This window comes from Ranitomeya imitator, chromosome 3 (genome assembly GCF_032444005.1).
Source record: "Ranitomeya imitator isolate aRanImi1 chromosome 3, aRanImi1.pri, whole genome shotgun sequence".
Classification (NCBI taxonomy): Eukaryota; Metazoa; Chordata; class Amphibia; order Anura; family Dendrobatidae; genus Ranitomeya; species Ranitomeya imitator.
Window position 1 is genome coordinate 576,495,542 of NC_091284.1, and position 14,224 is coordinate 576,509,765.

The following is a 14,224-nucleotide window of genomic DNA, read 5'->3' on the forward strand; positions in this document are numbered from 1 at the left end:
AATGTTCTCATGGCTCAGTCTATAAGTCAGAAAAAAAGTTGAATCTGGTAACAAACAATGACCACCTTGCCTGTCTAGGTGTCAGAGGTTTAGCATTCCAGATACAAAAGAGTTTTGTGATCAGTGATGACCATGACCGGATGAACTGCCCCTTACAAAAAATGCCACCATTCCTTGAAGGCCAATTTTGTTGCCAAGAGCCCCCTATTACCTCTGTCATAACTCTTTTCCTCGGACGACATTTTTTTAGAGAAATATTCACATCGATGCTATTTACTAGGAGACGAGCCCTGTGATTATACAGCCCCAACTCCCATGTCCGATGTGTCTACCTCCACAATAAACTAGTGACGTCAGGCTGTATAAGAATTGGAGCAGAAGTAAAAGATAATAGCTATCACAGAAAAGGAATCTCCTGAACAGTAAACATACATTTTTTTCTGACATGACATAAACTTTGTTTTCTCCGAGTATTTGTAAGACCTGCCTGACATGTACTTGATATGACTCTGGTGAATAAATCAGTATGTCATCCAGATAGACTACCACAAATGTACCTGCAAGATGACAGAAAACGTAGTTACAAAGTGCTGAAACATGGTGGGAGCATTGGTTAACCCAAATGGTATAGCAAGATTTTCGAAGTGTTCCTCTGCTATATTAAAAGCAATCTTCCACTCATCCACCTCCTTAATATGGATAAGATTATAGGCCTCCTAAGGGCCAATTTGAAAAACCACTTAGCCCTGACGATTTGATTAAAGAGATCCAGAATGAGTGGGAGCGGGTATGATTCCCGGACAATGATGCAATGTAGTTCCCAGAAATCCAGGCAGGGGCTCAGTCCCCCATCTTTTTTCTTAAATAAAAATCCAGACATGAGGGTCTGATATGTCCTTTAGCCAGGTGTCATAGAAAATATTAAAAATCCTTGAGGTCCCTCATGTGCCCCCTCTTTTCTTTTATCAACTATTCATCCTAAAGGTACCGTCACACTAAGCGACGCTGCAGCGATACCGACAACGATCCGGATCGCTGCAGCGTCGCTGTTTGGTCGCTGGAGAGCTGTCACACAGACAGCTCTCCAGTGACCAACGATCCCGAGGTCCCCGGTAACCAGGGTAAACATCGGGTTACTAAGCGCAGGGCCGCGCTTAGTAACCCGATGTTTACCCTGGTTACCATCGTTAAAGTAAAAAAAACAAGCACTACATACTTACCTACCGCTGTTTGTCCCCGGCGCTATGCTTCTCTGCTCTGGCTGTGAGCGCCGGGCAGCCGGAAAGCAGAGCGGTGACGTCACCGCTCTGCTTTCCAGCCGCTGTGCTCACAGCCAGAGCAGAGAAGCAGAGCGCCGGGGACAGACAGCGGTAGGTAAGTATGCAGTGGTTGTTTTTTTTACTTTAACGATGGCAACCAGGGTAAACATCGGGTTACTAAGCGTGGCCCTGCGCTTAGTAACCCGATGTTTACCCTGGTTACCAGCGAAGACATCGCTGAATCGGCGTCACACACGCCGATTCAGCGATGTCAGTGGGACATCCAGCGACGAAACAAAGTTCTGGACTTTCTTCCCCGACCAGCGATATCACAGCAGGGGCCTGATCGCTGCTGCCTGTCACACTGGACAATATCGCTAGCCAGGACGCTGCAACGTCATGGATCGCTAGCGATATCGTCTAGTGTGACGGTACCTTAAGGAGCTGTGAGCTATCAACCCTGTCTTTATGCAAAATGACACAACTATGTGAAGCAGATTAATTAAAATGCGAGGATTCCTCTTGATGTTTAGGTAACTGAAAACAATGTGTATTGTCCCCACAGAGAGACACAGGAAAAGATTACTAGACTGGAGTGAATCAAAGAAAATATGACACTTTTTTTTTTCTTAATAAGATAGATTTTTGTCAACGAAATTCAAACAAAGAAACAGAGTCCAGACATTACAATGTCCAACAAGGTCACATATGTTCAATTACAGCACATCACCTCCCTCCCCCCTCCTTATAGGAACATCAGCAACAATTACTCAGAAGTACATCCTCCTTTTGGGATCAATGTCTTTCCACTCATGGTGTCCACAATGCATTGAACGTTTTTCCCTTTTTCTTTTGGCGTAAATACCTTTTTCCATATTTACAATAAAGTCTGATTGTCTAAAAAGATTCTTGTATCGTCGGCGGTTCTTCATTTATCCAATGCCTAGCTATTAATTTACGTGCAATATATAACAACCAAGCTATCGCCAATTTGAACTGATTTTAAATCTGAATCTCACCCACATAGCCTAAAATACAAACCACAGGATCCCTCTCAATTCTACAGTCATACACTCCCTATATAGTGTTAATAACTGTTGTCCAGTCTGGAGCACTGCCACAACATATGTAAGATTCCGGCCCCATCAGCCTGACAACTAGGGCATTCAGAGGTCTGGCTCAGTCCTGCTCTATATAATCTTTCAGAGGTCCTGTACACTCTATGGAACACATATATTTGTGAGAGTCTACCTGGATCACTCAGTGACAATTGGGGTATGTATTCCATAATCGCCTGCCACTTATCCTCTTCTATCGGTCCCAAATCGTCTTCTCACTTCTCTTTAGCCTTAATTGGGTAATTGATTAAAAAGGTGTGCAGTAAGTCCTTATAAATACCTGACATAACTCCTTTTGTTCCCCCATCACTACACACATAGTTCACTAATATGTCTTTTTGGACCCTCATAGAAACCGTCTTACTCTGCGCTATGTAAGCATTACAGAGCTGTCTATACTGGAATCTACAGGTCTCAGATAATTCATATTCCTCCTGTAGTTTCTCAAAAGTCACTAGTCCCTGCAAATCCTGTAATTGGGCCATGTATTTAATTCCTTCCCTCATCCAGTTTTTAAATTCCACCATTTTGTCAAATTCCAGCAGTTTTTCATTTTGCCATATAGGGTAATAATTAGTCAGGGCGTCCACTCCCCTAATCCTTTTAATCTCCTCCCACACCTTGTGTACCAGGGCCAGAGTGGGGCATGACAGTCCCAGTTTACTAAAACTACCTTCCTCCAGTCCTTGAACCAATGAAACTCTCCCCAATACCGGAATCAATATCCTCCACACCGAACCCATGCCTTCTGCCTCTCTCCATCCCCTCAGCTGTTGGCCCTGAGCTGCTAGATAATAAATCCACAGATTTGGGAGAGCCAGCCCCCTTCATCTCTGGGCCTCGGTAATATTCCCAGTCTAATCCTCGGTTGTTTTTTCACACAAGATCCCTAAATATAGATTTGATTGTTAGGTAACCATATGGGGACATTGTGCCACACGTACAACACCTGGGGCATCAGCATTATTTTAATCAGATTTGTCCTTCCTACTACTGATAGATTTAATCTACACCACACCCCCACTTTGCTCCTGAACTTACCCAGTGGTGGGACCAGATTCAGGTCTATATAGCTCAAGAGCGGGAGTGATACCTGAGTGCCAAAGTACTTGAACAGCCGCACAACCGCCAACCTACTACCTTCCCCTTCTATCCTAAGGTCTACACCACTACTACCATCCATAGCTAGAATGTTGGATTTCTCACAATTAATTTTCAGGCCTGACATAGCCCCAAATCTCCCAAAGATGCCATCACACCCCGCAAGGACTCATGAGGGTCTTCCAGGAAAAGCAGCACATCATCTGTGTATAAAGCTATTTTTTCTTCGATAGGTCCATATTTAAACCCCCTGACCAAGGCTGCCTTTCTAATTGTCTGCGCCAAGGGCTCAACTGCCAATGCAAAAAGCAGCGGAGACAGTGGACATTCCTGTCTGGTCCCCCTATGAAGAGCGAATTGTCTGGATGTCTGCCCGTTAACCCTGACCCTAGCAGTTGGGGATGTGTACAACAGCCATATCCATAATATGAAGGTTGGTCCAAATCCCAAGCACCCCAACACCTTCCAAAGATAGCTCCATTTGCTGCTGTCGAATGCATCCAATAACACTACCACCTTGTGACCCCCGTTATCTGATGGCAGCTGCAAATTATGGAAGGTTATTAAGAAATTATTGCTGTAGACCTATTCGGCATAAATCCGGACTGATCGGGGTGGACAAGATCTTGCACCACACTCGTTAATAGGTTGGCCAGAATTTTGGCCAGAATTTTTACATCCACCATCAGCAACGAAATGGGAAAATATGACACCTTTACACATAGCTGTGGTCTCTGCAGTACAATGAAACAGCATACATTACGTCTCCGGGAGAAAATATGGACTATCGGAATTTCAATCCATCCGATATTAACGAGACGTGCTGTATATTGTCAGCACTGGGATAACTAGTCATTGCAATCATACACAAATTTTCTCATAATCACAACCCCCAAAAGGCCCCAAAGTCATAGTCGCCATATAACCACCAGTAGCTAGGCCATGTTTAGTTTCTAAGACTTGACCTTCTGTGATCACTTTATGAGGAGTTATTACATAAATTGAGATTTCCTAAAATTATGAAGGGCTGAGTCCAGCCCACAACCGGGACCATGTGAGGTCATCGTTGAGGAGTGCGTGGGTGGGACTCAGGGTCTGATAGAAGATCAATCCCAATTATCAAAAGTGTTCGTACAGAGAGTTACATATCATGTATGTAGGGGCACTGTTTATCAACAGACCAATCGAAGCGCTCTCCTTCGGCTAAACTGAATCGTCTCTGCGATCGGTGTATTAAAAATGGTCCTAGTCGAGGGGAAGATGGATGGCTCAAAATGCAAGGATATTCTTGAGCAAATCCGGTTTCAGTCAGTAATTTGAAGCTAGGATGGAGGTTCATCTTCCAACAAGACAATGATTCAAAGCATACTGCTTAAGCAACACTTGATTGTGTTAAGGGTAAGCGTGTAAATGTTTTGGAGTGCCTAGTCAAAGCACAGACCTTAATCCAATTGAGAATTTGTGGTCAAACTTTAAGATTGCTGTTCACCAGAGGAAACCATCTAAATTGAAGGAGCTGGAGCTGTTTTGCCTTGAGAAATGGGCAAATATCCAAGTGGCAAGATGTGGAAAGCTCATAGAAATCAATGGGCCCAATAACTTTCCAAATGTCCACCCCTCTCCCAAGTTTTATAAATGGAGAGGGACATATATTGTAGTGCATACACAGACCTTATACCCCAGTGAAGCCTATAAGTCCATTATTGGTTTTATGCTCAATACCCATGTCACGGTCATTATAAAGTATTATGCTTCCAAAAATGCTCCCCCCAAAAAGAGTATGATATTCCACAGTGAATCCCATCCCTTACAATTTCACCCCCAAGTTGCCCCCACACAAACAATTTGACGCTCTCAAAGTGCCCCAACACAATACAATTCCTCCACAGTTTGATGTCCCCATAGTGTCTTCGCATACAGTATGATTTCCCCACACTGCATGATAGCCTGTCAGTATGATGGCCCCCTCTCAGTATGTTGGCCCGCACACAGTATAATATCCACACAACCCCCCACTCAATTTGATGGCAAAATCAATATCTCAATTTTCAGACACTGTTTTTCTCCACAAGGAGAAACGTTACCCCTTGGATCATGGCCAGATGCATCTCACCCAGCCAAACCAGATCTCACACTTTGCACTGATGAGGGGCAGTACCCCGAAACACAGTCTCTGCAAATTGAAATGTTGGTTTTGACTTTTATTCTAAGTCATATGGCAAGGCTCGTTAGAGGGTTGATATTGACTTTTAGGACTGCTACTTCCAATAAGTGACACTAGAGTTCTAGTCCACTTCCTCTCTAAAGATACAATTTGCATATTTCCCAGAGGAGCATTGCAAGTCTTAAACATTTCCTCCCCTTGGCATGTCAGGCTTGACATGTGACGCTCCACAAGGAGAAATGTTACCCCTTGGATTCTGGCCAGATGCCTCTCACCCAGCTAAACCATATCTCACACTTTGTATTTCGGGGTACTGCCCCTCATTAGTGTAGTGTCTTCAAATTGATATTTTGGTTTCGGCTTTTATCCTAAGTCAAGTGGCAAGGTTTGTTAATGGGTCAATATTGACTTTTAGGATTGCTGCTTCTAATAGATATAAAGGTACGTTACACTAAACGACTTACCAACGATCACGACCAGCGATACGACCTGGCCGTGATCATTGGTAAGTCGTTGTGTGGTTGCTGGGGAGCTGTCACACAGACCGCTCTCTCCAGCGACCAACGATCAGGGGAAAGACTTCGGCATCGTTGAAACTGTCTTCAATGATGCCGAAGTCCCCCTGCAGCACCCGGGTAACCAGGATAAACATCGGGCTACTAAGTGCAGGGCCGCGCTTAGTAACCCGATATTTACCCTGGTTACCATTGTAAAAATAAAAAAAACAAACACTACATACTCACATTCCGATGTCTGTCACGTCCCCCGCGGTCAGCTTCCCACACTGACTGTGTCAGTGCGGCCGTAAAGCAGAGCACAGCAGTGATGTCACTGCTGGCGTAAAGTCTTGGGAGTAAAGCTAAAGTTTACACTACAAAATTCTAATTAATAAGAATTTGACCACAGGTAAGTCTAATTATTTATTAAACAGTCCAGCAGACATCTATCTATATAATCGTCTATGGGGTACTTCTGTTTGTCTGTCTGTCTGTTTGTAACAGAAATCCCGCGTTGCTGATCAGCAACAGGCACAGTCCGGCCGAGAATTAGTCCCTCCCTATTTCTGTCCAGTCAGTGCCCCCTGCGTGCATCACTGCTGACACATGACCCGCACACGGTGCACAAGGTTATAATAGGGAGGAAGCAGTGAGCGCTCACAATGCGGGACATGGAAATACAATGGGGAGATCACAGCGGCCACCATCATCTGACCTGTGCCTGGGGCTCTGCACACTCCCGGGAGCAGCCACGATGTCCTCCGCCAGCAGCGGCCTCCATGCTGAACTACACGAAAGGCGGACTCTCACCTTGCACGTGAACAGCTCTTTGGAGCCAGCCCATGTGCCGCCACTGTGGAGTCCTGCAGGGTGCCCCGTGTGAGCCACACTCCTGGCCGGGCCCTCGGCTTTTCCGTCATCTACACACGTGTCCTGTTATTCTTATGCGCGGGCCGTGTGCTGCTCTTGCACTGCCAGAGATGGCGCCTCCGCCGCTCTCACCATCGCCTATACATCTGCTCATCTCATGGATGGACGGGCAGGGGATGGTCTCCGGAAAGCTGCCGCCACCGCCCCCTCCATACTTCCCTCCAGTCAGTGGCCACATAGGGTTTTAGCAGTCCTTTAGCGCTGCTATTAACCCTGTGTGACCAACTTTTTTACTATTGATGCTGCCTATGCAGCATCAATAGTAAAATCATATAATAAAATAATAAAAAGATAAAAAATCATTATATTCTCACCTTCCGGCGCCTTTCCCGCTCCTCGCGACGCTCAAGTTCCAAAAGTCCATTGCGGCAATGACCAGAGATGACGTAGCGGTCTTGCGAGGCCGCTACATCATCACGTGTTATTGCCGCAATGCATTCTTGGGACCAGAGCGTCGCGAGGAGCATCGCTAAACACCTGGCCTGGATCCGGGGGCCGCCGAAAGGTGAGTATATAACTATTTTTTATTTTTATTAATTTTTTTATCTGGGATATGGTGCCCACATTGCTATATACTACGTGGCTGTGCTATATACTGTGTGTGCTGTGTTATATACTGTGTGGGCTGTGTTATATATGTTTCTACGTGGGCTGTGTTGTATACTGCATGGGCTGTGTTATATACTGCGTGGGCTGTGTTATATACTACGTGGGCTGTGTTATATACTGCATGGGCTGTGTTATGTACTGCGTGGACTGTGTTATATACTGCGTGGGCTGTGTTATATACTGCGTGGGCTGTGTTATATACTACGTAGCTTTGTATATACTATGTGGGCTGTGTTATATACTATGTGGGCTGTGTTATATACTGCGTGGGCTCTGCTATATACTACGTGGCCCATGCTATATATTACTATACATATTCTAGAATACCTGATGCATTAGAATCGGGCCACCATCTAGTTTGAATATAAAAGGCCATTACTTAACGCACTACTCCAGCATTTTTTTTACATTTCATTGCTGAAGTGATGCCACTAACATGAGTTCCCTGTTCTCAGTAATATATTTATTAGCCGCTGCCTGTAGCTCTCCTCGGTGTCGCTCCATTCCCAATTTGCAAACTTCGGACTTACCAGAAGTCAAAGGGAACAGTCACAAGCTCTAAATGTAAGTCTATAAGAGCCTCATTGTGGCCTAATAGACTTATATTGAATAGTGAATTCCGGCTCACCCACCAAACACTGCAGAAGAGGACTGGAGTCGCCCCAAGAAGGAACATAAGGATACGGGGGCTGGTGACCATATTAGTATGGGTAGAAAACAGAAATTAGTGCTACCTACCATTCCAGCAGTAAAATAAAAAAAAAATGGTGAAGGGGTTTTCTTTAACAAAGAAAACACCTTCCAATTTTATGCTGTCAGCAAAGGAAAAGAAATGTCACAAGACCTGGGAAACAAAAATTACAATTATTTTAACTGCCAAAGATTTGAGAAGAATCAAACATGAAGTGACCAGGAACCCATTATCCTCCAGTGGTGTAATATTCCAGAACTGCAACATACCTGAAGTGCCCAGAAGTACAAGGCTTTCAGTGCTCAGAGACAAGGCCGAGGTAAGGATGACTGAAACCTGATCACCACTGAACAAGACATATAATTTAAAGCGTCAAGACTGGGCCAAGAAATACCTGATGACAGATTTTTCAAAGGCTTTATGGACTAATGAGATGAGAGTAACTCTTGACAGACCAGATGGACGGGCCCATGGCTGGATCAGTAACAGACTTTTTTCAAATGTGGTCGTACCACGACACTGCTAACCACTTTGCTGCCCATTATTTGATGCTGTCCAGCTGCTGATTTCTACCAGGACAATTATTATTTACTGCAGTCTCCAATGTCTTTATATTTCCCTTTTGCACCTACTTTGTGAGGCTGTGTTCTATGCATGTACCAGCTACTTTTATAGTTGGAAACAAATGGGCACAATGACATTAAAATCAAACAATTCCAGTCTGTTTTCTCCAGAGTATAATTGAACTCCAGTCTGTTCTTATACAGATTAGTTACAGTATTTATATGTTTGTGTGCTACTGCCCTTTTATTTTACAATAAAGGGAAAGCAAATGGTGACCTTGTGATTGAGTGTAATGTGAATCCTTTTCCTAAAGAAGACCTCTATTGAGCAGAGAATTAAAGCGACCCTTCAGTCTGACATAAAAATGTAACATTATCAAGGCAATGAATAGTAAATTTACCTGCTGCTTTCCTGTATTAAATAGTCTAAGAAGCATTATGGATATGTTAAGGGAAAGAAGAAGTGCCCGAGAACTGGCAGCTAGGTTGTAATAAATGAAAAGGAGGGTAGCAGGAAAATTTACTAATCATTCCTTCAATAATGTTACATTTTAAGATAAATGAGAGCGTCACATTAGTGTAACCTAAAATGTACTTACTAGTGATGAGCGAGTATACTCCTTGCTCGGGTTTTCCCTAGCACGCTTGGGTGGTCTCCGAGTATTTGTGACTGCTCAGAGATTTAGTTTTTGTTGACGCAGCTGCATGATGTACAGCAGCTAGCCAGCCTGAGTACATGTGGGGGTTGCCCGGTTGCTAGGGAATCCCCACATGTAATCAAGCTGTCTAGTAGCCGCAAATCATGCAGCTGCGACGATGAAAACTAAATATCCGAGCACTAACAAATACTCGGAGACAACCGAGCGTGCTCGGGAAAACCTGAGCAACAAGTATACTCGCTCATCACTAGTACTTACGAAAAGGTTTACATTTTTTGGTATTTTTGTAAGGCATCCTAAAAGGGCACCAATAGGGGCGGTACTTTATTTGGCGGGATATTCTGATGTGGTGGTAGATTCTTTGTGAATTTGAAATAAGACTCTGTACCAATATGTTCTCCACTTGAGTCATTTTATATAGTAGTTACCAAGTCACAAGGAAGTCACAAGTCCATAGTGACCTATCATGTAGGGTCTGCGCACACCCAACATACTACATTTATAAACTCTGCTTTCTCTTGACCTGCTTTCCGTATCTCCAATTTGTATTTATATTTAGGTCCATGGATCAAGGACGACAAAGTGGGAACCAGTAGTTAATTTGAAACTCAATGCTGTTCATTTTCTATATAGTCTTTGCTGGTGTATGGGGGAAAAAGCATAATTTCTCTATCAAATGTTACTAAATGTATCCCTCTATTGTATTAGTCACCCTTGATGTTTTAATATTGCAGATCTTCATCAAGCTGCAGACTATCACCAGCTGCTTCAGAAAATCGTTGCAAGACTTCAGATGGATTAATATGTAGTGGCAGAGGCAAATGTGACTGCGGGGTTTGCGTGTGTGAAGTAAAAGAACCTGGTAAATACTACGGACCTTTATGCGAGTGTCATGACTGGGTATGTCATAGCTATGATGGACAAGTTTGTGGAGGTAAGTTAACCAAACTCTTCATTAGGCAAACGATCTTGCGCAATTCATTTGCACTTAATTAGTTAGTCAGTCAAAGATACAAAACCTTCATACTCTAGTTTGTTTCTTTTAGAAGCAAAAAAATGATTGTGTTGGCGATCTTATGATTATAATGGACAAGTACAGAGCACTAAAGATTGTAACAAGTCAGATTGATCCATTAGTTGGCTCCATTGTGACTAAGAAATTAAAATTCTAATACAGCATTTGATTGGAAGTGTTGCTGTATCAGGATTATGCTACAGAAGTTGAAACAAGAAGCAGATCCAGATCTAAAATGTATAAAAATGGTATATCCGTATCCTTGTGTTCAGGCTTTAACATTTCATGTACTTGTACTGATATTGAAAACAAATCAAAAAAATGTTCACCTTAAGAGATGTGAAAGGCAAATATTTTTAGTCTTTAAGGTGGCAACTATTTCAGCAATCCCAGAGGGTGGATCTATATACTGTGTGGAAAGAATTCATCACTTCCTCAAAATAAGGGGGAAGGGGCCTTAAGCATGTAGACGGAAACTTCTAAGAACTTTCACACTAACGTGTCATTTTCAAAAGCCAAAAACCACAATTACATCTGCTTCAATGTAAAAGGAATTCCGTTAGGAAAGGAATAAATACTAGGAATTCTAGCCAAGAGTTTGGCATAGTTACATAGGAAAAGTAAGTATTAAAAATAGCTTCTAAACCAAATGCATTAAAAGGGGCAAATAAGCAATGATTTAACATAAGGAATGGTTAATTTTTTATATAATTTTTTTTTAATTTTGTTATCCCCTTAACCCCCGAAGCTTTTTAGTTTTCCCTCATATGGCCATGTGAGGGCTTATTTTTTCCAGGGTGAGTTGTACTTTTGAACGATACCATTGGTTTTACCATGTCCTGTAACCGAAAACGGGAAAAAAATTCCAAGTGCAATTCCACACTAGTTTTTTGCTTGGCTTTTTTGCTTTTTGTTTCACTTAATGCTAAAACTGACCTGCCACTATGATTCTCCAGGTCATTACGAATTCATAGACATGTCTAGGTTCTCTTTTATCTAAGTGGTAAAAAAACAGTTCCACAGAGATAGGGGATAACCTCTTTTTAATCATCTCAGTTACCGTAGTTCCTCTGCTTGTTTCAGAAAGTTTTCATTTTTGTCATTGATCTTTCTTAATGTTAGATATTGACTATATAGTATTTTTTTAGTATGTTGCAGGTTGGCACTATTAAAAAGCAATGACATATTCGTGATCGTGACTTTTGTTTTTCTGAATGTTTTTGTATTAATGGTCCCATCTAGTATGTAAATTTTCACATCTAAAAATTCCAGCGAGTTTTTTCTAACACTGAAGTAAATTTTATATTAAATGTATTGTTATCATTTAGGTGCATTACAAATTGTTGAAATTGCTGTTCAGTTCCATCCCATATGATAAAAAGTCATCTACATAGTGATGGTAGGCTTTGTTATATCTGAAGACACAAAAGAGAATGGTAAAACCAAAAACACTCAGTTTGAAAAAATGTTTGCAGTAATCCGCAAGTGCTAGTAAAAGATGTAAATAACAGGGTATTTGGTTGATACGTTTTTTGCAAAAAATGTATACTAAGCTGCTCTACCAATCTTCACGGTATACCCATATCAGAGCAGTCCTAACTAATGTATGCAATCCCTATCTGATGTATTTAAAAACCTGATCATCTGTATATTACCTGTGTGAACAGGGTTCAGAGAGGAAAAATCCATGTGTGCATACAGGGCAGAACAGCTTTTGTGCAGCTAGCCCAAGAGGAGTGGTGGAACTCCCCAGTCTTGTAGACACAAGAGAACAATCATGGAAACAGGAACACATGGGCTACTTGCACAGTGAACAAGTCTGTAAGAACATGTTCACACACCACCAAGAAACCTGAAGACACAAAAGAGAATGGTAAAACCAAAAACACTCAGTTTGAAAAAATGTTTGCAGTAATCCGCAAGTGCTAGTAAAAGATGTAAATAACAGGGTATTTGGTTGATACATTTTTTGCAAAAAATGTATACTAAGCTGCTCTACCAATCTTCACGGTATACCCATATCAGAGCAGTCCTAACTAATGTATGCAATCCCTATCTGATGTATTTAAAAACCTGATCATCTGTATATTACCTGTGTGAACAGGGTTCAGAGAGGAAAAATCCATGTGTGCATACAGGGCAGAACAGCTTTTGTGCAGCTAGCCCAAGAGGAGTGGTGGAACTCCCCAGTCTTGTAGACACAAGAGAACAATCATGGAAACAGGAACACATAGGCTACTTGCACAGTGAACAAGTCTGTAAGAACATGTTCACACACCACCAAGAAACCTGAAGACACAAAATAGAATGGTAAAACCAAAAACACTCAGTTTGAAAAAATGTTTGCAGTAATCCGCAAGTGCTAGTAAAAGATGTAAATAACAGGGTATTTGGTTGATACGTTTTTTGCAAAAAATGTATACTAAGCTGCTCTACCAATCTTCACGGTATACCCATATCAGAGCAGTCCTAACTAATGTATGCAATCCCTATCTGATGTATTTAAAAACCTGATCATCTGTATATTACCTGTGTGAACAGGGTTCAGAGAGGAAAAATCCATGTGTCCATACAGGACAGAACAGCTTTTGTGCAGCTAGCCCAAGAGGAGTGGTGGAACTCCCCAGTCTTGTAGACACAAGAGAACAATCATGGAAACAGGAACACATGGGCTACTTGCACAGTGAACAAGTCTGTAAGAACATGTTCACACACCACCAAGAAACCTGAAGACACAAAAGAGAATGGTAAAACCAAAAACACTCAGTTTGAAAAAATGTTTGCAGTAATCCGCAAGTGCTAGTAAAAGATGTAAATAACAGGGTATTTGGTTGATACGTTTTTTGCAAAAACTGTATACTAAGCTGCTCTACCAATCTTCACGGTATACCCATATCAGAGCAGTCCTAACTAATGTATGCAATCCCTATCTGATGTATTTAAAAACCTGATCATCTGTATATTACCTGTGTGAACAGGGTTCAGAGAGGAAAAATCCATGGGTGCATACAGGGCAGAACAGCTTTTGTGCAGCTAGCCCAAGAGGAGTGGTGGAACTCCCCAGTCTTGTAGACACAAGAGAACAATCATGGAAACAGCTTAGTATACATTTTTTGCAAAAAACGTATCAACCAAATACCCTGTTATTTACATCTTTTACTAGCACTTGCGGATTACTGCAAACATTTTTTCAAACTGAGTGTTTTTGGTTTTACCATTCTCTTTTGTGTCTTCAGGTTTCTTGGTGGTGTGTGAACATGTTCTTACAGACTTGTTCACTGTGCAAGTAGCCCATGTGTTCCTGTTTCCATGATTGTTCTCTTGTGTCTACAAGACTGGGGAGTTCCACCACTCCTCTTGGGCTAGCTGCACATAAGCTGTTCTGCCCTGTATGCACACATGGATTTTTCCTCTCTGAACCCTGTTCACACAGGTAATATACAGATGATCAGGTTTTTAAATACATCAGATAGGGATTGCATACATTAGTTAGGACTGCTCTGATATGGGTATACCGTGAAGATTGGTAGAGCAGCTTAGTATACATTTTTTGCAAAAAAACGTATCAACCAAATACCCTGTTATTTACATCTTTTACTAGCACTTGCGGATTACTGC

At 42.1% G+C, this 14,224-nt stretch overlaps 1 protein-coding gene across 1 annotated transcript in view; it reads left to right on the forward strand.

Moving 5' to 3' along the window:
- Positions 1-14,224, forward strand: part of ITGBL1 (integrin subunit beta like 1) — an 829,798-nt gene that overhangs the window by 57,737 nt on the left and 757,837 nt on the right. Inside the window, exon 2 of the mRNA XM_069757981.1 lies at positions 10,326-10,525. Within this exon, the coding sequence (XP_069614082.1) occupies positions 10,326-10,525 (200 nt within the window). The remainder of the gene's footprint in view (positions 1-10,325; positions 10,526-14,224) is intronic.